At 48.5% G+C, this 27,134-nt stretch overlaps 1 protein-coding gene across 1 annotated transcript in view; it reads right to left on the bottom strand.

Annotated features, from left to right (window-relative positions):
• HS6ST2 (heparan sulfate 6-O-sulfotransferase 2) overlaps nucleotides 1-16,963 on the bottom strand; it is a 131,611-nt gene extending 114,648 nt beyond the window's left edge. The window contains exon 1 of the mRNA XM_075720683.1: nucleotides 16,452-16,963. Within this exon, the coding sequence (XP_075576798.1) occupies nucleotides 16,452-16,963 (512 nt within the window). The remainder of the gene's footprint in view (nucleotides 1-16,451) is intronic.
• Between the last annotated feature and the right edge of the window lie 10,171 nt (nucleotides 16,964-27,134).

The raw sequence follows: 27,134 nt of genomic DNA on the forward strand, positions 1-27,134 counted from the left end.
TCCTTCTCCAGGTAGTTCAGACTCCCGGGGACCTTGCTGCCACGCTACAGCTCCTGGAAAACTCTAATTTCAACAAAAAACTGAGGGCCTCTAGCATTACCTCTTCTAGAAGCTTATCTTATGCTCTTGAATGAAAAGAGACCCCAAAGTAACTTTCTAAACCAAAGGGAATGAAAGGGTTAGACAATCTGTGTGTTACACAGGTTTTAAACTGTTCAAATTCCTGGGCAGCTGGTAAGGAAGGACCTGACCTGAATTAGCTAAAAATTCCTAGATATTTTGCAAAGCTTTACTAGTAAACTCAGCTATTGATCAGGGCACTGACCCTTTCACATTTGCACAAACCTAGAATTTCAATATCTGCTCCAGGTATCGAGAAGGAACTCCAAACCAAGGCCAAGTCTTAACAATCCCAAATAACGTTCTTTTTAAAGTGTGCTATTAAATCACTGCTATTAAAATATTGGCAGTAAAGCACTTTCAGGTATCCCACAGGCATCTCTAGCACCAACCACTGCAGAAACAAATATGCCCAGACAACAAAGACAACTGAGGAGCTCTGGGATGCCCAACTGCATGAGCTCGTCCCTTAATCCAAATTTTGCTCTGAGACTCTAAGACGCACAAATTTAATGGGATTTACTTGCTCATCCTCTAAATCTCAGGTTTACGCATTTCATTTTGACAGCCTCCACCCTGGGCTTAAAACCTGCAATGGAGAGTGCTACAACAGTCTTCAGATGAACTCGCTTTCAACTCACAAGCTGAGAGCAAGGAAACACATAGCCCTGCAGGTCATAAAACCTCTCAGCAAACAAAAACCAGCAAGATGCAGGTCGCTCAATTCAGAGCAGTAATTTCCACCCCAGGAGGTCAGAGAAGGTGCAGCTCAAGACACTGCACACAACTCTCGTTGTGTCGGACGCGGGAGCAGGCAGCCAACTGCAACAAGCAGGCAGTTATCTCGGGGAAGACGTGGTATTTCAAAAGCTAAACAGGCAACAGCTTCCGCTTGCAGGCTGTGGTTAAAGCAGGTGCCTATATATAGTTACAGTAAGTGAAAATGTCTGTTTACACTTTGGTTATGCAAAAGTTGCTCTAATTATTACCTATAGCTCTACAGCCTAGGGTGCCTTCTTCAACAAACCTGCAGGAACTTCTCTACTACCATTAACAAAAACACCAGTCGAGATCTCGAGGAGACCAGCTCTCTGCTGTCCGGGAGCAGGCGGCTGTCCCGCGGCAGGACACCGTGCACTGCCGCAGGAAGGAGATCTGGGCTTGCAGCATGCGGGACCGTCCTGCTCCGGCTCCATCGCTCGCTGCCTCCACCTGCACCTCCAGTAGGAAGGCAAACGCACACCAGCGCACTGCCACCACCAATCTTCTGGATTTTAATTAAGCGAAAAGAAAAAGGCTAAAACTCTACGGGGAAAAACTGCCTGCTGGTTTGCTTCTTAAACCGAGTCGTTCCTCCAGCATCAGCCCGTCCCCTCCAAATTGCTTTTGTATCTTGCTGTAGAAAACACCTTTTTCTTCTCTGGAGGCTGGAGGAACGTCTCACAGGAAGGATGACTGGATTTCACAATACATGGTTTTGAAGGTTGGTGTTAAATTTGACACTGTAGCTCCAAAGTAATTGTGACTAACCACTAAATCACCATGTGTAATGGATTCCTCCGAACATTTATAGCTAGCAGTTCCATTATGCTCTAATCTGGAAAACATCTAAACGACTCTCCACAAAAATTAGAGGGGAACATAAACGTCTTGATAAAAACAAGATTCCAGAGATATTCCACTTAACCACAGTGACTTCTACAATATAATGTCTAGTGCAATAACATCCATTACAGTGCCGTCATTTGCTATTTGATTTTTAAACCCACACTTCAAGACATCAATCTAGAGAGCATGGAGTCTACGTGAAAGGTGAAACAATCAAGAACAAACCTCTAGGACAGTGCTGGGAGCTGCAAGGAGGAACGAGTGGTAGCAAGGGAGCCGAGCAGCACCAAGAGGCTGCCTGGCAGCTGTGGATGGAAGCTGCCTCTCCCTGCTGCCAAACGGGAAACTCAGAGTTGCCCTTGTGCTCCTGGATGCTCATTCCTGCATTCCATTTGAATCAAAAACCCTCAAGCCCATAGTAAAACACTGTGCTGTAAGAAGTGTCTGTCTGCCCTTGTTCAGCTTCGTCCTCTTCCTAAATCCACGATTTCCAAACTCTGAAGGTCTGGGGGTAACACAGCCCCGCAGGGACAAGCACCACCTCAGAGATCTTGGCTGTCCTCTCTTGTCTAGAGAGCAATGCCAGTTTGGTGAGGACAGAAAAAGGGCTTTATGCAAAAAAACCTGCAATAAAAATAATACAATTAACTAAGCACACAAGAAGCAAAAGAGGGAAGCGTTCCTGATTCATTCAGTTTTCCTGGAAAAGCCTGAACTATGGTTAAGTGGAGGACAAGCTGAAATTTTCCATTAGTGGAAAAAAAAACCCCGTTTGTTTACAGAGAGAAGGGAAAAAATCCCTCAGGTTAGTGTTCAAGTACAGCAACAACAAATTTTACCACAAAATCTCTGCTAGGCAGATACTCGCCCTGCTCCCAGCCCAAGGAGCAGTGGAGCTTGCAAACAGGCTGCTCTTATTTAACACAAAAACCGTGCAGAAAATAAAAATCAGTAAGACAATCCCAAACTTCAAACAGGAAAGGGAACAGACTTTTGACATCCCTCCCAGCAATTTTCCCTCCAATCTCCCTGCCTGGGGGTCACACAAGGAGGGAAAGCAGACGGTAAGGGAGAAGCTGGCTGGGCCGTGTGCGCCAGGGGATGCGGCTGCTGTAGGTGACCCCAAAGAGCTCGACGGCGCTTGCAGCCTGGAGTGATCTTAACTCACTCTGGGCCAGCGACACAGGCGTCAGCCTAGACCGGGGACGTAAAACCACTTCACCACCACACCTTCCTGAGCTGTACTGCGCGCTCCTGCACCACAACCAAGGATCAAAGCCAAGCGACGCAATAAGTGACTGCAGCACATCCCAGCCCGGGTACCTGCATTAAAGTGCAGACTTTTGCTTTTATTCTTAACAGAAAAGGATGTTTCATCTCAGCTGCTCAAGTAAAGATGAAAAACAACCTGTAATATAAAAGGATGTTGTCCACATGAGCTAAAAAGCCTGTGTTCTGCTCCCCCCTACTCCAAACATCCCAAGTTGCCTCCCACCAGCTAGCACACTGAAGATTTTAGGACCACTTACACTAGGCACAGGCCATGCCCTTGGGACACAACATGCTCATCAGCATCTATAAATCCTACCATAACCCACTTCCAAAAGAGAGTGCGTCTCCCAAGTCCTGTAACAGAGCCCAACACAAACTCCCACAAATACAAAAAGGCAACGACTTCTCGCAGCCCAGAGCTGCAACTGCTGCCGTTATATCACATCCCAGATGCCTGCTTTCCCTTTTTCTAGAGAATTAAGTCACTCCTCTGCCATAACCAAAACAATTAGCTGCACTGTGAAAGACGCAGCCCTAGACAGGCAAGCCATCTGCAAATGCTCATGTGTCCAATGACTTCTACCTGCCCTGTGTTTGGAGAGAGGAGATGAGGTTTGCATCCCAAAGCCGTCCTCAATAAGGAAACACGTTCCAGGTAAGCTGAGTACGCAGTGGTGAAAGTCACAGGAAAGCAGTCTGGTAATGCCTGCTGCCAAAAAAAGAGCAACGCGCTTCACAGACTGTTTTAGTTTCTCTCGATGATCAGATTTCAGCTTGAGTATCCATCATCACAGGACGTCAGATCTCAGGTTTAACCAACCCACCCTCTATTACAAGCAACAGGTACAACTACTGGCATTCCAATATGTACTGTGAGACATATAAATACCCGTAAAAAGATCTTTTAATCACAGGAATAAAGAGACCAGAATTTCACTTATCTTGATAGAACATTATGTAAGACATTAAGTATTTTTACTGTAAGGGAAAAAATAAAGTACTGTACTTCATACCTATAACTCTTCTGTGAATACACAGGTTTATTGCAGGAAGCAATTCACCTTCATGGCTTCAGGTGGTACATGAGGAAAAGCAGAAGCAAAACTGTCCTGCTAATTCCAGGAAAATAACATAACATGATGGGAAAAGACAAGAAACAAGAGAGCCTTCGATTCCTTAAAAAAGCCTGTATTTGCAGTTTCCAAAGTACAGCTAATTTGCAACACTTAATGCACAAGTCGTCATCAGCCTTAAACCTCAATTTCCAGACCTCAGCTGGGAGAGCAGCAGGAAGGGCTGAGCACGCGATCAAATCCCCCAGCACGACTGCTGAGCCACCGCGGCCGAGGCAGAGAATCTGCTTATATATTTTACAAGTAACCGGATCCTTCCATAATCCAGGCTCTGGGAAATTTTTATCTCGCCATGAGCTCAGCTATTCTTAAGTCCTTTCTGTGTTTTTTTTCCTCTGTGCTGCCTGATACACTGACCAAGTTTATAAAAGGGATTGGCTGACGGGAGGTCTGGATTTGGGTCAGATGGAGCTGGCCTTTTGGGTTTGCTCTCCCAGATGCTGGTGGAAAAGAGGTCTAAAACTGCCCTTTTCCCCTACACCCTCAAACTAAACCTGCCCAGGAAAGGCATCTATTCCTACAGCCTTCTCCTGCAGAGGCTTGGCTGTTACGCAGAGTCCGAAACAGCTGCTGCTTCTGCTTCTCCAGGTCCCCAAGCCAAACCTGATATACTAGCCAGGACGGACACCGTCACATGGACGCATCAACTTACCCAAGCTGCTCTCTAGGTCTTTGGGCCCTGTAACAGGGAATCTCAATTTTCACTTGTCTCAGCCAGTCTCTAGACCCTACACCCTCTGCTCGCCTTGGTGCACACGCAGCTGCAGCACAGACCAGTTCCATGTTGTAGGAAAAGGAGAATTACAGCAGGGAAAGCTGGCATCCCAAACGAGAGCAAAGACACATGAAATCCCAACTGTGCAGAGCAGGAAACTTCACCACCCCAGGCAACAAAAGGTGCTCACACCATTAGACTGACCCCTATTCTGCAAAGCGCTTAGCAATACGTTTAAACACTTTAAGTATACGGTTAAGCAATATATTTAAGTACTTTTGTTCACACGATAAGAGTTCAGGCTTGACAAGATATAGTTTGTGTGGGTCTTAAACCTAGTGATGCACAACCTCCTTACGATCCCTTCTCCAGAAACATCAGCACTGTTCTCAGTTATGTGCCTTCAGTTAAATGTCCCGATAAATCAATTTAAAAAAATTTAGGGCAGATTTTTCCAAAAGTTGTATTGTACCAAACCTCAGGTCCAATGCACATAGCCATGCTCACAGACAAGAATAGTTATTCACACACTTTTGTCCTTGCAATCAACAAAAGAGCTCAGTAATCCAAACATAGGGCAGTGCTCATGCATTTCCCGTGCAACATTTTCTGCTGACCGTATTTCTAGCAAAATTGCAATTTCTTCTTACATGTGGTAGCACATTGAATACACCACAAAACACCGGGTGATAAGACAGCTTGCAGAACTATTCCTCAGTCAAAATTCATCCCTAGCCATCGCCCTCTTCTTCAGCTGGTCCACATCACTGCTAGCAAGCTGCGATCTCCAAACTCCAGCAGGTATCAGCTGAACCTCAGCACCACCCCATAAATCTAACTCAGTGAGGAACTTGCCTCTGTCCATAAAAATTCTGGGAGTGCTAACATTCCAACCCAGAACACTGCTGACATCCAAAACGCAACTAGCAGCATGGAAGGTGAGCCAGTAACTTCTCATGAGAAGCAGTTGCAGGTGCAACAACTCTTTTCATTTGTCTTCTCTGCCTCTCCTCTGGAACTGGGATGAAAAAAGGCATTTATGACTCTACTTTGCAAAATGCATCAGTTATATTCAAGAACATGGGCTCACCTGGGGTCTATCTGACCTCTTCCAGAAGCAGGACTGCTTTAAATGGCTATATAGGATAGTTTTGCAATCTAACAGCGTTCAAGAGATATAAGGAACTGACTACAGCTTCTCTTAGGTCTCTACTACCACTGCCTTCTGATGGTCTCGTCCTCTCCACCCTGAGCAGATGCAGCCTTAACAGTCACCCATTGCAACCAGACAAAGCAAAAGCTTAAAGCAGAGCAGCAATGTTTTGTTTCTACTGACTTTGGTGAGGACATCTGGTGTTAGATACCCAATGTCTCCTCTTTAGAAGAGCAGGTCCTAGCTTTTCTCACTACACTTTTCTACGAGCCAGAGCACCAGGCTCACAGACATACATTTAGGGCATTCTTAGACCACACTTTAGGACAACCGTACCAGGCTTCTGATCTCCTCAAGTTGTTGCTTCCAAAGAGCGAAGTCAGAGACTGCTTCATCCATGAAAGAGGGTGAAAACTAGATTGTGCAGGAGCTCTGGCATGAAAGCACCGAGCAGGGTGACCACGCACCAGCAGCTACATGGTCAGGGAGCTTTCCTCTTCCCTTCCCGGGAAGAGAACGAACAGCACAGCCCCCACAGGACACCAGCACGGGGCAGCGTACATGGCAGGCTGGAGTCACCTCTCAGTACAATACATTGGGTTTATATTTAAAAACTACAGCTTCCCTGAATTCAAACTAAACAAATATTTCCAGTGCCTCTACCTAAGATTAGTGATGTATAGGCAGCAGAGCTACTATATGCAGTCAGGCCAGGAAATCCAACATCCTTTATGCTACATGCACACAGAAAGATATCCTGACAGACAAGGCAGAGGCCGAGAGGAAGACAACCGCCATGGTGATGGAGATAGGACTCCTCCCAGGTGTAAAGTCCTGGCTTCTCAAATCTCACTTGCATATCTAGCCACCACTTTTCTCCCATGCAGACCAGAGCCAAGATGACAGACCCCAGCAACAACCCGCTGCCAGAAAGCCAAACTGACCTTTTAGTCAGCTTTATTTGAAAGACAAAACTCTACTCCACATTTTATTGATATAAAGTTATTGGAAATGACCAAAATACAAAAAAAAAAAAAAAAAAAAAAAAAAGAAACCCATTGAAGTTTCAGCTAAAGGTGCACAGTTAGGAAAAGAGAAAATGTAACAGGGAGACCATGCCAACACAAAAGCTTTTTCTCTTACCAGTGACTGACTTGCAGCACACCAGAATTGAAGGAGTTAAAGCCTAATTTATGCCATTTATGTTTTTGCAAGTCACTCAGCTATCACCAGGCAGATGCATCCTGTTGTGTCTGACATTTCCTTGAGCACTTTTGTCTTACTTCTCCGTGCTACCACTGTACTGATTAGATCCAACACCCCCACAGAAAAACAAACAGCTCTGTGAAAGGCAGAAGCCACACAGCCATCTTTCTCCCCATCTACAGTTGGCGACATCCGTCCCGGGAGGAACGGAGCCTGCCGCTCTTCTGGGAGCATCGCACGGGCAGATGCCTGCACCCACATCCAGCCCCGTTAAAGCCCTCCATGGGCAGCGAGGACCACGGGAGGACAACTCCCACAGCATCTTCCCTATCAAGACGAGTTAGCTGCTGCCCAAGAAAGGGAGAAACTTAGTACCTGGGAGCTTTTGCTCAAGTAGGACACAAGCACATTCCCAGTAACCTTCTCTGAACCCGCAAGGAAAAAAAAAAAAAAAAAAAACCACCAACCTCAGAAAGGCTTGGGATTGCTCCAGGGAATAGCTTTCCCACAGGCAAAAGGAAATGCTCTCCCCTCAGTTACCCTGAAAAAGCAACTCTCAAAAGCAGCTTCTCTAGCTTTGACCAAGGAAACATTGTTCTTCTTAATAGGGGGGTTAAAACAGTTGCTTTACTCTGAACACAAGGAAGCTTGGAGAAAATAACCAGTCGCAGAGAATGCTTTACTCACTTGATTTGGGTGTTTGCTGAAGAATCCCACAGTTCAAACAGCAGTCTGAATGAGCAGATTCCCACTGCTGGGAGCCTTGCAATGTTTTAATTTACCCAACACAAAATGGAGCAAAGGAAGACTTGATCTTCCAGCTACTTGGACCTCTAAGAGCATCAAAATTTCACAGTACTTTTGAATATGGGAAATTAGAAGCATTTGCTACAAGGATCTCATGAAAGGCATAGTCTTCGTCATGCTTTTATGGAGATGTGCAAAATCGTTTAATGCTGCAAGATTATCTCCCTCATAGCTGCATATATTTAGCTATATCACATCAAAAGTTTGGCTCCTTCAGAGTTGGGTAAGCAGCTGAGAACCAAGAAGTAACATGATTTGAGTCTCATCCCTAATGGATCTTATGACTTATAGGTCTCTAAAGACTAATGATTTTTTTCAAGACCAAATAAATGGGAGATTTCACTCAAAGCTGTATATAAGCAATATCTTAAATGGATTCTGTCTTTAAAAGCATGAACAGCTGAGGAAGAAGGCTAGAGTCAGGGAAGAGGAAAAAAAGCTGGTCCTAATTGCCACTCATTCAAAAACGTTATCTTGTTATACACATATATATGCTACCCACCCAGAGATAGGCGAGTGGATGGAAATGGCAACAGTGAGTTTAGTGTTTACCAATAGACTTTATTTCAACAAAAACCACCCCAGTGGATGTTAAACACAGGTCCCGCCCAATGAAAACATATTGAAGGAATTATACATTCACTGTTTACATCAGCAATATGAACTTAAACACAAAAAAAAAAAAATAGATTGCTTTCGCTTCTTAGTCTCACATTAGCAAATGCAATTATCTTTCATTAATTTTACAGAGTGTTCACAGTAGAAATTGAATCATTTCTTCATGTCTGTTTAAGAAAAACTTTACTGTGTTAATTATTCATAAATACCAAAGTCTGCTACTTATTACTCATCACAAATGTGATTCATTTCAATAACGCCTGAATAATTCGGTGCTACCCTATTAGTCCCGGAACACACTGTACAATTGCCAGCACCAGCAAATCAATCACAAACAATAATCCACGCTCGGTCTCCAGTGCCAGCTGCCAAGGAAGAGGAGGAGGAGGAAGGCTGGAGCAGCACTGCCTCCCCACCCCGGTCACCACGCTGCCTTCATCCTCCCATACAAAAATGCCGCCCTGCGTCTTCTGTCCTGGTTGGCTTTGTTTCCACCCAAGATGCTGCAAATTCTGACAGGCGCTGCTCGGGCGAGCATCCCAGCCCCAAACTGGGAGCGGGGAACCAGGCTCCCGAGGGAGGAAGGCAGCAGCTGGGGATGCTCCATCGCTTTGCTTCCCCGCAGGTTTACATCTGGGCAGGCAGCTGCCCAGCAATTGGAATTAGCCGACTGAGGAGCAGGAGGGGGGGAAATTAATCCTCGCAAGTATGTAAGAAGCCTACAAGGGTAATTCCAAAAAAGGCTGAGAGTTGCGAGGGCTGCTTGGCCACAGTAATCCCTGCGAAACAAAGCCCAGGCGCCATTTCTGCAGCTAAGTGGTTAAATACGGAATTGCTCGGAGTTTTGCATCCTGGCTGCCGGCTGCTCAACAAGGACAGAGCTAGCCCAATGCTGCGGCTGCACAGCAGATTGGACGTTCCAGGGAGGGGAAGAGGGGACTGAAAAGTTACTACAGCAATAAAATATGCTCGAATCTGCTGGAGATACAGATTTTCGTACTGTTCCCTCAGTCATTTTAAAAAACATACCTTGCCACACCAAAAAAAAAATCTCTTAAAGATGCACCAAATTACAAATACATTTTTTTTCCCCTCCATCTCCATAATAAAGTCAGGAAATCATCACTACTTCGGACTCAGTTCTCTCCTCCTTGCACTGCGTCGGCGCTCGCGGGGGGCGGGCAGGGCACGCAGCCAGCCCCCCGCCGCAGTGGGCTCCGGCCCCACGGTCCTGCCCTGGGCTCGGCTCCCGCAGGCACCCTGAACCCAGTGGCACTTCAAGACCCACGTCCTCGCAGAAAGAGCCATTCTCACATCCCATTTTCAACCACACATTAATTATTTTGCTTTCTAGCAAGTTACGTGAGCTAATTTTGGCCGATGCCGCACAGAAACGCTGCCTTTATTGTTACAGTTGTGGAGAAAGTAAATTAATGCAAAGGATTGCACACAGAGGCCTAATCCATTTGAGGTAAATCAATGCATTGCACATTTAAATTGCTCTGCTTTCCTTCAGAAAAGTACATTGAAGTGATTCATTAGGCACTGAACTGTTCGCAAGAAACAGACCAATTCTCTTAGGCATGCCAGTGCATCTCTGCTAGTTAAATTTAAAAAGCAATCAAATCTACTAATAAGTCCTTTTTGCTGACATTTACATCAGTAGAGAACATGATTCCTGACAATTCAGATTAAATAAATGAGGGACAAATTAATCTCAGTTAATACACCTCGGAACTGACATTCAACTTGTTAAACTTAAAAATCTATCTTTTAATAAAATGAAATAAGCTATTGGTGATGCCTGACTTCCAATCGCCTTTGATAACCTTTATTAAAGGTTATAAAGTTATGAGGAGGGATCACAAGGCACAATCTGTGTCTATTTTAATACAGCCGAAGAATGTATTTATAGTTTCATTTTAATATTTACAAATTCCCAGAAAAAATTAGCAGAAAGGCACCTTTTCAAGAAAAAGTAATCATGTCTTAGTACAACAGCACCATGTCATGGTGTTCACTCCCACTCGCTTCTTTAGGGAGGACCAACTCGGATAACAAACGAAATAAACAGTGCGAGGAATAACACCTGTGCCTCATTTCTTACTCTACTGCAATCACTGGGATTTATTTTTGCAACAATTAACATCATCTCTCTACCCACAAAAATTCTCCAAATTTAAAATAAAAGGCAATAGGAAACATATACTTTTAAATAATTAAAAGTCAATTTGCACTTTATTGAAGATTTAGAAGAGACCTAATATGGAAAATGACTTTTTAATCCCTTTAAGATGTCCTTTAAGAAGTCCAACACTTTATCTGCAAAACCAGCGATATCCATTTAGAGAGCTTTACAAGTCCTGTAGTCCAAACTTAAAACCCCACGAACTTAAGTTTATAAGCAAGGCTTTCAAGGTCAGGCCCTGTAATGGGATTAGGTGAAGGAACCACTTGTACTTATGAAAATAATCCCCTGCCCTTCCCCTCAAAGCCCCCATTCTGCTCTGCAGGCTGGCCCACTGTTTCCAACGCCCCAAAACCAGACCCAGCTTCGGTCCCGCCAGGTGCCGGGGGAAATGCAGCTGCCGCAGACGCGCGTTCGCAGGTGGCGAGGCAATATTCACCGCATACCTCATCCTGCAGCCGCAGCAGCCACCACGCCGAAATGAGCAGGGTCATTAGGAAATCCCGCTGATAAATGAAGCGGCACGGAGTCACTTTTTTTTTTTTTTTCTTTTTTTTCCGGCTTTATAATTGTTGCAGAGTTTTTCTCAGGGAGTTTCACCGATGCGTATTTCAAGGGCAGGCAGGCACCCTCCTGGTGCTCTGGCCAGGACCCAAGTTACAGCAGGTCACCCCATCTGCTCGCTCACAGCCTCCAGCTCAGCCATGCCGGTCCCCTTCTCTCCCCGAGCAGCCCCCCAGCCAGGCTTCTCCCCCAAATCAGTGGTGCTGGGGGACCCCATCCTTGGAAATGGTGTCTGCTCCATCAGCATCCGGAGGTTTTAAGTTTTCCACCTCCTGCCAAAGCCCTTATTATCCACCCCAAGCCTTGGGGCTCTGCAGGACTCTACAGCATCTCTCCTGCCCACAACAGCTGATTTACAGGGCTTAACTATTCCCCAAATTCCACCACTACAGGTGAAACAACAGAGCTCATCCCCTTGCACAGCTGTCTATCACCTTTGCTGTTTCAACAGCAGCTGTTGAGTAGGCCTCTCCCTAAGAAGCAAACCCCTCAAGTGCTTTTTCTCTCCCTATCAGCATTACATGATTTTTTTTTTTTCCCCCTCCACACAGAAGCAGCCCACTGGGAGCACCCAAGCGCAGAGCCCAGCCTGCTCCAGGAGGAGCCGAGCTCTCGCCAGGGCTGATGGCAATGCCTGCTGCAGCAAAGCTGTCTTCTTCCCGGGGCTCTGCCAGCGGTCCGGCTTTCAAGGAGTCAGGCACACCGTGGCGGACCACGGAGCGGATGAGATTTGCAGATGCAAATCCCACCACGTTTCCAAGAGCACGAGGATTAATCTGTTCAGCCACCGGAGCCACTCACAGTAAACACTTCCAGTTTGCTAGGAAATGTTTTAATGCATCTTTTCTTTAGATTTTCATAAGACAACTTAGAAGAGTTTAACTAACATGTAGGGACAAGACAGGAACATCCACCCGTTGCCAGGGGCTTCTGTCCCACATCACAACAACGTGGTGCCAACATCAGGCCTCCCAAAAGCCAGTAGGCACCATCCCTGGTCCTGGTCCAACAGGCTTGTACCAGCAGCATAAAATTTCCTCCAATTTCAGACTTTCTGGCTCCAGAGGCAGTTCTGCAAGCTTGTTCTCCCAATGGAGAATGTCTCTTTCCTTTAATGCTAGCCAGGAGGGACACCAAATACAGCCTGACCTTTACCCACAGCCACGTCTCTCACCCGACAAGGGTACGAAGCCACGACACCGCTAAAGAATGTAGTTATCTGTATTTGCTCCCATGTCTCATTACATTTTCCAGTCTAACCCCAAGGCCTTTTGTTTCTTGCAACGGTGCCATTGGATTTATTGCTATAGACAACTTCGGTAGATACTTCCCATAATAATTAGCCACAGCCGAGCAAAATCTCAGTTCTGTGATGCTCTCACACACAGTTACTTTGGATGCTGCCTCAGTGCAGCATGCCAAAAGCTTTGAGGCTTCCACAAGCAATCAACTGACCCAAGTCAGTCACTCATGACTAGGAAAAGGCACATTTCTCCTTTCTCACCGCTGATGCCAAGCGGCTGAGACAACCCCCTCCTTTCTGCCACCACCATCAGCCCATTCTACCAACCTCCCAAGCAGCAAATCCAGAGCACTCAAAGCATCAGCTATGCCTGCACCTTCCCCCTCCCAAGATTTCCGGATGCCACAGTGGTGAGCAGCGCTGGTAGAACAGGAGACAAGCAGGAACAGGGGCGTACGGAACATGCACCCCAATGTGACCCGGGGTGGGGGAAATCCCTCTCCCCACACCCAGAGATTCATGTTCCTCTACGGCAAGGAAGGACCAAAGGAGGAGAGGGAGATCTATTTAGCTACTTACTACTTATTAAGGAGCACAGGCCACCACTACAAAGCAAAACAAGTTTGGGGAACCTATATGCTCATAGACAGAAAAGCACCATTGTGTTAAATCCAAAACAAAAATATCACAACAGCCATTCTGAGTATTTCTACTGCTCCAATGCAGGAATCTGCCCTTCAAGCCTGCAATTCCCAAAGAAAACAGAAGCAGACTAGTGATGGGATTAAGAGCAGAGGCTGGAGGCTGCAAGCAACAAGGTTCTTCACGGGCACACCCTCCAGGCTGATCCCATCAGATCGTATCCTGGTGATGCTCTGTATCTAGTGCTGAGCGTTACAAGGTCCAGGACAGGGTATCCTCCAGACTAACAAAGGTTCAACTTTTAAACGAAAGGCCCCTACAGAACAGCCCAGCTAACCAGCAAGCTGACAAGTAGACTCTCCATGCCCCTCAAGGCAAACCTCTGTGCAAAGTAATCACACACAGGTGCAAGCTAAAAAGTTCGCTGGAACGATGACCATTCATTTGGCTATTCCCAGACAAGGCTACACAGCCCAAAGACACTAACTACAGATTGCATTATGCAGCCGCCAAGCAGTTCCAATCACTCTTACAGCAGGTCTCACTTTTTAATCACCTCGATTATGAATGCAGGAATTGCCACCCTTGTCAAGCTAAGCTTCCCTTGTGGAAACCATCCTCTGCTCCTGACCAAATCCTGCCCCCTGCCCTGACGATGCTCCCCAAACGGGCCTCGCGCTCCTCCAAGTCGCTCCTGCCTCTCTCAGGATTTGCGCACCAGGGCCGTGCCGTTCCTTCCCTCCCCACCAGCACTAACCCCGCACACACCACCCAGGATAGTCAGGCCTGCCCCCAAAAACCCCAGCGCAGGAACAGCCAGGCTGGCCCTGCTGCCAGCCAGCAAGGCTCCTGTGCTCAGACACCCTCATCCCACACCTACTGCTGCTCTGACAGCAGCTATTATCTGTCCAGAAAGTGCTTAGTTTAGAGCCTGTTGCCGGCACTAGGAATAGGTGCTAATTAACTAGTTGTCAGCTGAACGTTGCTAAATCGAGAACGCAAAATAAAATTAAAGACAAGGTATTACAACGGGCAGGAAGACTTGAAGGGACTATTGTTCATTTAAGAACTTCTTCTCTTCCTGTATTTTTAAACATTTAGAAGTTGCAGTCCAAATAATTGCTTGTCAAGACGTTATTTGGGAGAATAACTGTAGCTATTAAGCAAGCTGTGTAATTAGGTTATTAAAAATATAACATCATTTCAAAGCCTTTGAGAGAACAGACCTCTACCTAACATAAAATCATCACAGCTTCATTTTCATCCCTCTCTCCTGGCTTCAATCCCAAGTCACGAGTCCTAGCGACCTCTCAGAAGTCGGCTGTGATGATGTACATGGTTGGCTGGATGAGGAACCATCGTTCTGAACTCTTGGGCAGGTACACGAAATGCTTCTGTTTCGACTCACATGTTTGGTAATCCAGCAGGAAAAAAAAAAAAAAACAAAACCACCACAAAGCCAAAAGCTACAGGCAAAAACTCAGCTCTTCAAGCCCGGCATTCCCTCCTGCCTAAGGTGGTGGGTTCAGGACAAGGACTATCCCTGTTTTCCAGCCGGCACGGCTAACCCCGAGCACAGACCTGTCTCTGGGGAAGGAAGGGAATCCCTGCCCCACAGCTACAACTCTGCAGGCCAGACCCACCTCTGGGGGAAGAGAAAGGCAGATCACTGGAAGCTGTTCAGCAAAAGAGCGCGCGCATTATGCAATTTCCATTTCTGCTGACAAACAACATTTATAGGACAGGTAAAATAAACTATGTAGTCCGCAAGGCTCAGCAGCCTGAAACTGGGAAGCTAACAGACCCAGAGGGCAAGGAACTGGTTCCTGATGTTTGCAAATGGGATGTCACAAAAACGAGACAATTAAATTTTAAAGCAGTAGGGAAAACAAAAGAGCAGGAATCACAATAGCCAAGTCTCATAAAGAGCTGCTTCTTGGGTACAGAAAGATAATGACGCTAACCATTTTTCTACTAGATGGCAGTGTAGTGTCACACTATATAAAAGGAATTCTAGAAAGAAATTGCTTTCTATTTCAAGTGAACCTGAGCTTAGATCTTAGACTTCAGATCACACGATATATAACAGTACCCTCATTGTGAGGGGATCTGCCATTAGTCTAACAGCACCGTAGGAGTGATACCCTAGTTTCTAATTTCCCAGCGAAGCAATGTGAAAAGACGCTAAAATCCCGAGCTGTTCTGCTACACGGTTCGGCTGGACGCACAGCTGCGGACAAGCTACTCGGTCTGTTACAACTGAACGCCTGCTGTAAGCAAACAGCTCCAGGAGCTGAGGAAGCGGGTCCTCGCTGCTCAGGAGAGCAAGCCAGCCGGGCCCTGGAAAGGCAGGGGCAGCATTTAGGCAACCAGCTAGCTACGGTCAGGCGAGGTTAGCAACTTCAAAGGAAGACGCAGGGATGAAGAGAGCAGCGTCACTAAAATTCAAAATGCAAACACAAAATAAACAAGGTTAGGGCTGAAGGACGATGCAAATATTTGCAAGTAATATTCAGCCATAAGAGTAACCTTTACTTTGCAAGGCCGCCATCCGCATAAGCTAAACTTCAGATGTAACAAGACACAGCGGCTCATGGACACTCCTAGATCCAGCATTAATTCCTGGCGTACAGAGCAGCTACAGCCCGCGCACCCGGGGAGCCGAGCACAGCGAGGCGCTGCGCCGGAGCTGCGGGCAGCCGGCGGACCCTCGCTCCTGCGTGACCTGGAAGAGCCGCGCCGGGGGGTCCCCGAGCCGCTCCTGTCACCCTGCACGACGCCCGCTGCTGCTCCGGGCCGCACTCCAGCTCCCGGGCTTTCCCCACCAGCCCCCACCCCGCGACACACCGTGCCAAACACTTCGCTCGCAGCCGAGCGGGGCTGAGGTTTGCCCGGCTCCGCAGCGCTCAAGGCACGCTGCACCCACCGCGGCAGCCCCGGGCCGGTTCGGCTCCCGCAGCCCTCGCTGCACCCCGGTTTGCAGCCCGCTCCGTGCCGGGGTGCTCGGTACCGACCGAGGTCACCACCCGCCCCCCCCCCCCCTCCCCGAGCAGCACCCCCGCGACGGGATGCCATCGCCCACATCCCGCCGCCGCAAGCCAGGGCCGGGAGGGCGGGGGGGGGGGCATCGGGGGGCACGGGAGGCGCCCCGGGGAAGGCCCGGGGCCGCCGCACGGCCTCACCTGGAGGGCCGGAGCCGCACCTCCTTCTTGCTGTCCACCACGGAGGGGACGCAGTTGGTGAGCTCGGTCCAGTCGGCGTGCAGCCCGCAGCTCCAGCCGGTGGAGAAGCGGGAGAAGAGCCAGGTCTCCCGCTTGCCGGGCCGGTGGCAGGTGCACTTCTTCTGCCCGGCGCGGCACTCGCAGGGCTGCTCCAGCTGGATGTTGCGGACCAGGTGCCGGCCGAAGGTGGTGCCGCCCGTCTTCTGGATGTGCAGGAAGACGATCAGGTCGTCCCCCTTGATGTTGAAGTCCACCCGCCGCAGCAAGTCGCCGGCGGAGAAATTGAAGCGGGGAACGAAACGCGCCGGCGTCTCGTCCTCCGCCCGGTACGGGTCGGCGGCGGCGGCGGGGCTGAGGGCGCGGAGCCGCAGGAGCTGGCACTCGGTGCCCGGGCAGACGTACTGCAGCACGATCACGGCGAAGAGGAAGAGCATCACCAGCGCCAGCAGCACCTTGTGGGACCGGTCCTCCATCGTCGCCGGGAGCGCCGCGCATCGCCGCCGCCGCTCAGCGCCGCCGCAGCCGCAGCCGCCGCCGCCACCGCGGGGGGCCGCCCCGGCCGCGCTCCGCCGCCATCGCCCCGCCGCCGCCGCCGACCGCCCTTCCCGGCAGCCCCCGCGCCGCCGCCCCCGCGCCGCCCCGCCCCGGCCCCGCCCCCCGCCGGGCCCCGCCCCCGCCGCCGGCACCGCCCCCGCCGCCGCCGCTCCGCACGTGGCCGAGCCGCGCCGCAGCGGGAGCGGGACCCCGGGAGCGGGACCCGGGACCCGGACCCCGGGAGCGGGGAGCTCTGCGCCGCCCCGCGCTCCAGCCGTGGCCCCGTCCCGCCGCGCAGTGCTCTGCGCTCCGGCCGCGCTGCGGTACCGGGGTGCACGGCGCTGAGCCGTGCCCCAGCCGCGGCCGGGCACCGGGCACCGGGCACCGGGCACCGGGCAGGCCGTCCCCTGAGCACGGCGCGGCAGCCGGGCGCTCCGTGCTCCTGCCAGGGAGGCTGAGGAGCGCCAGTTCCTCAGGAGTCCGTGCGTGGGGCGCTGTGACCGGTCGCACCCGGCCTGCGCTGCCCGGGGCGGGGGCCGCTGTTCCAGCCGGGCACACCCGATTTAACGGCAGCAGCATGCCCGCCGTGCCGCCGTCCCGCCCGGCGTCGCACGCCTCCATCGCTGGCCCCGCTGCGCGCCGCGCCTTGCTGCGCGCTTTGCTGCGCGCCTTGCTGCGCGCCGCGCCTTGCTGCGCGCCTTGCTGCGCGCCTTGCTGCGTGCCTTGCTGCGCGCCGCGCCTTGCTGCGTGCCTTGCTGCGTGCCTTGCTGCGCGCCTTGCTGCGCGCCTTGCTGCGCGCCGCGCCTTGCTGCGTGCCTTGCTGCGCGCCTTGCGCCTTGCTGCGCGCCTTGCTGCACGTGCTCTCCGCACCGCGCGCCTTGCTGCGCGCCTTGCTGCGTGCCTTGCCTCGCTGTGCGCCTTGCTGCACGTGCTCTCCGCGCCGCGCGCCGACAGCCGGGTTTTGGCAGGGGGATGAGCGCATGGACGGTTCTTCTTGACGCCCCAAGTGGTTTCAGTTGATTCCGGTATCAAATGCACGTGCTATCTCTGTCAGCCTATGTTGAAACCCCTCTGCACGATGAGAGTGTTCTGTAAATAAAACAATAATAACAGGGACTCTGTGGGTTTATCTCTGATTAAAGTCCTTTGTATATTTATATGCAAATTAATGTCCAGCCCTCCGGCTCCTGGCGCGATGGCAGTGCGGCCCAGTGGATGGGAGCACATGGGTGCTTGCCCTGGCTGCGCCGTGACCGTGGCTGCAAAGCCGCCGTTCACCCCGCGTTCCGCAGGACCCCAACCCGCTGCGCGCAAACCACCCGGCAGGGCCAGGGAGCACAGCACAGCGAGCGAGCCTGGGTTTTTTCTTTCCCTCTTGGGTGCAACTGATGTTGTGGCAATTAATGCCTAGGAAAACTGCAGCCTTGCAAGTGACTTAGAAAAATCAAATACAAAGTGAGGCTCCTGGCTAAAGGCGGCTTTCACGCCATCCCCAGTGCCCTTCTGTCCTTCCGAGGAGAAGCAGCCAGGGCAGGACCTGAGGTTTGGGCGCCCCCAGTTTAACTGATGTGCTCCAATGATGAACTGGTGGGCTCAGCTGCAGAGTTTACACAGAGGTGCTGCGTCTTGCAACGCTCCTTCCCTCTCACTAATCCATGATTTCAGGCAGGGCTGGAAACGCCTGAGCTTCTCTTTCCCCTCCGGAGCAGGCGGAGGGAACAGTCCTCCCCAGCGCAGCACCTCAGCTTTCGCTCTCCTGTTGCTTGCAATGCCTCCTTTTCTCTGCCTGGCCAATCAGCCAGGAGCTGAATTTTCTAATATGCACAGCAGACAGCAAAGAAAATGATTTGAAAACGCTCTCCCAGACCTTTATCTATCATAAAAAGGAAAAAAAAAAAAAAGGCCTGCCTCCTTTCTTTCTCCTCCTCTCGCAGTGCTCCTGCAATTCACTTTAAGTAATTTCACCAGGTACATGTGGTGTTTGGAGGGGATGTCTTTATGGTTTTCATCCTTGAGCAACCTATCCTGTCTTTCCTATTTTTTTTCCAGTTGTCTCTAGTATTTTGAAAACATTTACACTCACAATAATAGGCAATTTTATCACAAAGATTCTAGGCATGAGAACTACTGAGTTAATTTGCTTCTGTTTATATCTGTCTCTCCAAAATGAATGGATTGCACCATTTAATGAAAACGCTGTGTTCTGAAATTTAAGCCTTAAAATTATAAAGATGTTTCTGTGCTTTATATCCATCACTCTCTCACAGTCGTTTATATAAAAAAAATACATTTGCCTCCAGCTTTATTTATTTTACATTATGAAATTACAAAGATGTGTGCTGGGTTAAAACTGATCCTGAATGCTAATGCATGAGAATTAAAAGGAGGGAATAATGATGGCCTAATGTCTACACTAAATTAATATATACTATAAAAGATGTGATGCATACTGGGTTGGTGTTCCCAGCAGAGCCATTATTTTGGAATGGGCTAAACAAACAATGATCATCCTTTCACTGATGAGTGATGGTCTCCAGTCTGCTGCCTTCTCACCCACAGTATGTAAATGATGCTTCCTGGCTTTGATCCAGGGACACAAAACATTTGCTTAGGCACTAAAGAAATGAAAATCACCCCAAACGAGATAAAAGTAGGACAGAACAGAGCTGTTAAGGTTTTACAGCATGGGCAAGTTTCGACGGCTGGCATGGCAGCTGGTTTAAGTTAAGAGGTCAAGCGAAAATACTGCATGCCTAGTAACGCCAGTGGAAAAAAAATCTCTGCCCTCTTCCTGGCACGTGGTATCCCCATGCACCCCAAACACACAGATCCTATTCCCGCTCCCCACACCCCACCCTTCTCCTCTCCTGACACAGGGGATCCCTCCCACCTCCGTGTGTGCGTGCATGCCCGTGTCCGGACCAGCACATGGCTATGGCCACTGCTCCTCTTCTCTCCCAGCTACGAGCAGCCCCTCTGCCCCCCGCCCCACCTGCAGCTGCCCCCCAGCACGGCCTCCCCCAGTGCCTCCGGTCCCAGCCCCTTCCTGCTGCTGCGGATGCACAGCAGGGTCGAGCTGAGCTGGTGCGGGATCTCATCTCCGGCTGAGCCCCCCCTTATTTACCCAGGGAAACATTCGGAAAGGCGGGTGTTTGTGTGCAAAGGCACCAGGTATTTGCCCAGAGACAGATCAATACAACACCTCGTGCCTCAAGCCCTAAATTGATCTTTGCAGCTTTAGGAAACTATTGTTAGCTCTTAGTGTGGGACTGATCATCACATCCCTGTCTGTTTTGTGAAGACCTTTGTTTCCACAGCATCTGAATTTCACTTCTGCATTTGGTTGGCAAATGGTGACTGCTTGGCCCTAACAAAAAGAAAACACACATTGGCTTTGAGGTAAGCGGGCTGTCAGTGTGTAAAACTGAGCTTTATTTGGCATTAACACCTCCAGCTTATTGAAAGGATGGAGGTTTCATGTCAGTTCAACCAGGGCAGCTCCCAGTGTCCGCTGCTCCGCAGAGGTACGGGCAGGGGTGCAAGCAGCTGTGAACCCCCTGGGCAGAGAGGCAGGATGGGGCTGTGGCAGCCCCGGCCAGGGCTGGGGTAACCCCGACTGCTGGGGCACCCACAGCTGCTGGGAGGATGAGGTCTGTTTCAAATCAGAGGGGAATCTATTTGCACAATAGCACAATTAGAATAACTTGATTAAAAGAAATGCAAACGAGCCATTAGCTTTGCTAAATCTCCTTGTAATGTGATTCTTCTTACGGTACCTGTGCAGGAAGGGAGAGAAGATAAATGAAATAACTACAGAAAAGCCTTCCATGTCATGAAAATTGCATATTTATTAAAATAACAAACACAACTGTCACCAGCCCAACCGCCACAGCTTTCTTTTATGGAATTGTCTCTCTCGGCTGGAGCGGCTGATGGCTGAACAGGTTTGTGGCCAGGGCATTCAAAACCACTCTTCCCATCACGGGTCCTCAAAGTGATGGAGCAGATGCTCCAGCCTTGTCCTCCACTGCCCCAGAAGGACCTCTCCCCCCACCACTTCCATAAGACCTGTGCAAACCCAGTACTCTGAGTTTTACTTCTCTCTTGAGGCTGGGTGAAACTGGATTATGGAGTCAAAAGATATCATGGGGGGACAGACAGTGTGAAGATACCACCCTGTTCCCTGAGGAAACAGGAATTAGAAAGAGTGGAAAAGCACAGAGCAATGAGATGGTCAATGCACAGGAGGAGAAGCAGGGCCAAGAGCAAGGAAACAGCCAGCAAAGGACCAAAGAAATGCCAAGGTGGGAGCTAGCAACTCACAGAATAAAGCCCTTATCTAGAAAAAGGGTATGCAAATGAGCAAAGGCATGGAGCAGCGGGGTGATGAGTAAAACTAATTAGAAAATGAGGCTTGATTATTCATGGACTTGACATATCAGAGAGCAGCTAATCAAAGGAATAATACAAGTTTGCATATTCTTTGTAATGTGGGCATCAAAGCCTTGCTTCTTGTCACTATGGCATCACAGCCGCTCATTCCTAAAACCAAACACACTCAATGCAAGCGCAACGTCTCGCTCCGGATCACACGATGGGTCTTGGAGAGCCTGAGGTGTCCAAAAGCACCTTTGTTTTTTCCAGCTCTTGAACTGATCTAGTGGTTATCTCTATTATAGATCTTGCCTTCCTGAATACAAACATTGCCCAAAGCTCTTTGGGTGTGTGGGAAACTGGGCAGCCTTTAAAAGCTTGAGCCAAAGACCTGGAAACTCCAAGGACACACCTTGCAAAATAATCCCTTAAGGTTTCATTTTGCTGCTGACTGATCGCTAAATAAACTTTGTAGAAATCACACACGGGAAGATGGACTTGGTGGGAGGCATTTGCACAGTATTTGCTGGGTGCAGGAAGCTTTCAGAAGTACCTCCTTCCCAACATATGGCATCAGACACCATCCATCCAGGCTGCTCATTGCAGCAAATCTTGGATTTTCACCATCAGTTGGAGCCAGACAAAAGGCAGGCTAGCTTTCAAGTTACGAGGTATCGGCAGTATTTCTATTTCACACATAGATCTCAGTCCTGTGAAAGGTTTTATAGGAGGACCTGATGTGGGGCTGGCATCTGGATGTGTACCAAGTTTCTGGGCAACAGTAACAGAGCGAACAAATGATACTGTCCCATCACCACTGATTCTTATCCCAGCATGAAATTGGCTGAAAAAACTGCTGAAACATCAAATTCCCTTTTGATGAGGACAGCCTGGGACAACTCCAGGGAACAGGATCCATGGGGATGAAAGGGCTCTTTCAAGTATGCCTCTGAATCAGTGGGAAAAGTGAGAAGTTGGGACTGCTCCTGCCACTGTTTGCTTGTCTGAATAATTACAGTGATGGGTATATTAATACCATCTGGCATTAGAGCCAAAGAGCAGCCAGGCATTGAAAGAAATTGCTGGTGAGGTGTGTGAAGCACCCTTTTGGAGGTGCTTATGAGCAGATTAGGAGGAATTAGAAAGGGTGTGAGCCAGCGAAGCCCAGGGCTGCAGGCCATATGGCCCAAGGGACACTTTGTGCCCACTTCCAAGATATATAATGCAAAACCGGTGTATCTGACCTATTTCAGAACAAAACCTGCAGCATTTGCCTGATTAAGATAGGTAGGAGACTAACTCAGATAATGTAGAGTGGTCTTCAGCAGTGGTTTCACGCTGGAGAGAAAGGCTGTTAAAGGACTTGTACAAATATTTGTTGCATCTTCCTAAAACCAAGGGGGAAAGAATTTCACATGGCCCTGAAAGGAACAATGGGAAAAGACAAAATATTGCCTAATGCTATCTCAATAGGTGGTCCTGTGTGGAGTAAGTACCGTGGGATTTGGTCCAAAGGCATTCAAGAAATCTGAAAGGTGAAATCTGCCCTTCACAGTGAAATTATTTCAGTTTAATTACACTGGTTTCGAAATAGATTTAGTTAAACTGGTACCACCCTTTTGCCTGGACACCCTTCAATCCTAGAGTAGTTAATATCGATTTAACTTAATTTGGTGTCATTCTGTGTACAGACTGCATCTCAGATGCTGTATAAATATTTGCGTATTGAAATTGATGCTGAATTCTGGCAACACAGTCTTGCGGGATTAACCTGGGTGAGGGGATCAGATACAGAGCAAAAAAAAAAAAAGGAAGAGGTCTTAAATTTCCACAGATGAGTTCATGCAATTACCTAATTTGTAAAACCAATGAAAGAATAAACAAAGGTAAAGTGAAAAGAACCCCAAGCATTACCAAATAATAATAAAAAAGGAAGCGTTGAGGCCAGCTTCTTCCCAGAGCCCCCCAAGCAGCAGGGCTGATGAATCTTCAGGGAGTCATCTTCTAGTCCAGTGAAACAAAGAGATGCTCATTTCACAGTGAGATTTTGCAAAAGCAGATTTACCAGGGATAGCAAATAAATAATTCACAGTTTCTGAAGACGTGAAGATAAATTTTCTTTCCTTTATTTCAAATCTAGTTCTGGCAGTTGCAAAAGGCCTACAGCAAACATCCCCCTACAAAATAAAAATGAGGGACAAAGCAAGAGTTTCACTTTCCAGTTATGTGTAAAAGGACTCCTAAAAAAGAAAAAGCTCACCTTTCTCTGTAGTCCCCTCCTCCACTGCCACAAGTGCACAGGGAAACAGAATATTTGTGTTATATTACACTGAAACTTCTGGAATAGGAAAACAAAAATTAATATTTAAAACCTAGATGTCACCACAACAGAATTCAGCAGACAATCCCCAGCTGGGCTGGATGTAAATAAAGAATATTGAGCACAGCAATTTCTTCTTGTTTCCCGAAAACACTTAGGGTTCATGGCATTACAATACTTCGCAATAACTAAAAGAAAACCAGGGCAGCATGAATTTATACCTCCTGATCCTGAATTCCAGCCATTGGGTGACTTGGCCTGGGGCCACGCTTTCCCCGGGCGCTCGTGGCCAGCCCTGCATTTGCATTACTAAAGGCCCAGGCTGCTCCTGAATCCCCGCTTTGTGGGAGATGCTGCCAGTCCTGCATGTGCCTTAGCTGCCACTTTGCGAGATTAAAATAGTAGCAGCTATTTTAATCCGCTGCTGGAATACATCTGAAGAAATTCCTTGCAATCCCTTTCTTCTCTTCCCAGCCGCCAGAGCCGCGCGGCAGGGCGCGCACGTGCAGTTAGCGTCCCCTGGCTGGATCCATCCTTGCCTTGGACAGGAGAGGCAGGTGTGGGGGTACCCGCTGCATGCTGCGAGCACCCCTTTGGCCGGTGAGGGCTGGGCAGCACGGACTGGCCCCATCGCTGTCCGAGCCTCCAGCTCAGCGCTTTGGAGCAGGTTTGGGATGCCGCAGGCCCCTGGAAGGGTTGGCTGGGGACCAGCAGCAGCCCCACCACAGCCTCAGCTTCCCCTCGCCCACCCGATGCCCGTACGAGCTCTTCATCCTCCAGGCTGAGGGCTGCATAGTCAGACATTTGCCATGTAGATTGTAAAATCTAGTCCAACCCTGCTTAAATAAGAGAAGCTAACAGATGATCTCTTCTTTGTCTTGAACCTTTGCTAACTGCTAAGTGATGTAATCAGAAAATAAGTGGGCAGAGGAGAGAGGGTTAATGCTTTTGTTCCTGCCCTGTCACGGGTGGCAGAGACCACTGCTGTTGCGTGTACACTCCATTACACACAGACGTTGTGCACACACTAGATTACTATAGTAAAAATTACCTGTGCAAAGAGATGGTAAAGACAGCTATTACTTTAATGCATGGGGCTGATTCCACTCCTTTTCCTGCTCATCTTTCCCTATTAAAGATAAGCAACAAATAACGATATGGTCCTACACACTAAGGGGGGTATGACAGCACCTCTCAGCATCAAAATTCAGCAGATCTCCTACAAGGAAATGCATCCTCCAACTGCACAGAGCTTTTATGGACCTGCCTGGGTCCCAAGTGATATTTCTATATAGCAGTGGTAAATTCTTGCAGTTGTTTGTGTCTGAAAATACTCGGGAACAAATTGATACATTTCTGTACGCTCTTCCAACATGCCTGATTGATGCCTGCTCATATTTTTAGAGGGCTGATCCTGGACAGCTTCAGACTCAGGGTCCAGCCTCAGAGATGGAGCTCCAAAAGCAGAGTCTGCCACAGCCATCCCTGCGAGGGAACCTTGATGCAGGACAGGTTCTCCTCAAGACTGTCCAACCCAGGATTACTCACTGTGCCCCATAGGACTGTCACCAAAATACATTTCCCCACCACATCTGCGCCTTTACACATTTTTGGGAGTAATCCACCATCGCTCTCCATTAACTAAAAGATTAAAGCACACATTGGGTTATAAACTCTGTCATGTCTTTGTTTGCAGTCCTTACCTAGCAAAAATCTCTTGGCCAAGGAGACTATCTCCACTTGCCACCGGCTGTTGGACCAGCTCCATGGGTTTACGTGAGCTGAGGAGTTTCAGGAGCCCCCTCTAACTCTGATTTTTTGAGAGACTCTGGATAAATTAATCTGCCAGAGACCTGGGATTGCCAATGGGAGGCTGTGACACGACACAGAACACTGTAACAACCAGAAGAAAAATAACTTATCAAAAATATTATTTTCTTTCATGCAAAGAATCAAACTTTAAATGATCCCATCTGTCACTTTCATCTGCACCCTGTTCCATTGGCTGGATTTTGCTCATTAAGATAAATTTCAAGCCAGGAGATCATTTCTACCTTCAGGGCTTTGATGAAATGTAGTGTTTGGGACTTCCTCCCCTCCTCCATTTTTGACAGCCGCGACAGAGGAATAAGTGTATTTCTCTTATGCTGCTTTACAATTGCATGGAATGGCTTTGACCTTCCAAAAGGGAAAAACACTACATTCAAATTCCTCCTCCTTTCCCCCATGGGACTAGGAGCTGGCCAAGCCCCTCCGATAAAAGTTTCCCATTCGACCTTGCATCGTAAAACCCTCTTTTCTTTATTACTCCCTTTTCTCAAAGCTTCCCCAGCAAACCTCCAGCCCTTTCAAGATGTGGGCTGGAGAGATTCTATGTTGTGCAAATCGTTCAAACGTCTTTGTTTCTTCCCTGGAAAGACATAAAAGAGATTTGTTGGATTCCTTACCTCATAAGCAAACACAACTGTATACTGTGCACTTTGCATGTTACGGCTCCCCATGCTTTCAGCCCCAATGACTTATTTTACTGTAAGTGTAATTATGAATTGGAGTGATTTCATGAGGGATGTGATAAATCATCTGCCACTTAAAGTCTTTAAATCAAGACTGGGTGTTTTCAGTGGGGTCCTGCTCTGTGTCTGGAGCACACAGAGGCTCTCAGTGCATTTACAGGAGGGTACATAATCACATGGTCATGGTCAGCCATGGTATTGAGGAATTAGGGGATGGGCGGGATGGCCTTTGTCATGCAGGATGTAGGATTAGTTGGACTTAATGGTTGGTTTTGGCCTTTAAATCTATGAATAGGGAAAAGGAAAGAGAAAAAACAAAAAAGAACAAAAAGTGCCTATTATAGCCAGCATGTTTCCGTATTCTGAAAGCCGAGCCAGAGGGACTGCAGATGCTGGGGCTGGAAATGAGTGCTGGGGAAAACCAAGGGCACCCTGTGCACTGCCCCCCTGCACCCAGAGCCCCCACAAACCCCCAGAACAGGCTCTTGCAAGCAAACCCAGGAGCACAAACCCACTGGGATTTGCTGACGTCTTGCAGAAAACAGCAGACATGAGGACATGCACAATGCTCAACTGATTTTCAGGGTTTTTTTCCCCTGCCTTGAGGTCATTTTAGGTGTTCTAGAACTAGAAATCTAATGCTTTTTCTATTTCTAAATTAAGCTAATTAAAATTTTAATCTGGTGGACATTATCTTATTGCATAATTAGAAGAGCTTATAGTGCAGTGGTTTAGTTGGTACCAATCCTTTTGCTTTAAATCACGTTTCATTAATTGAACAGAGCTTAGATAGGTGCTCGTAAGGTAATAATCTAACTATCTGTTCTTAACAAAATACTCCATTTTCCCTTGCAACTGTACCTGCTCTGAGCCTGCATGCTTTATGCTGTAATAGTTTTCCTT

This window comes from Pelecanus crispus, chromosome 13 (assembly GCF_030463565.1).
Source record: "Pelecanus crispus isolate bPelCri1 chromosome 13, bPelCri1.pri, whole genome shotgun sequence".
Taxonomy (NCBI): Eukaryota; Metazoa; Chordata; class Aves; order Pelecaniformes; family Pelecanidae; genus Pelecanus; species Pelecanus crispus.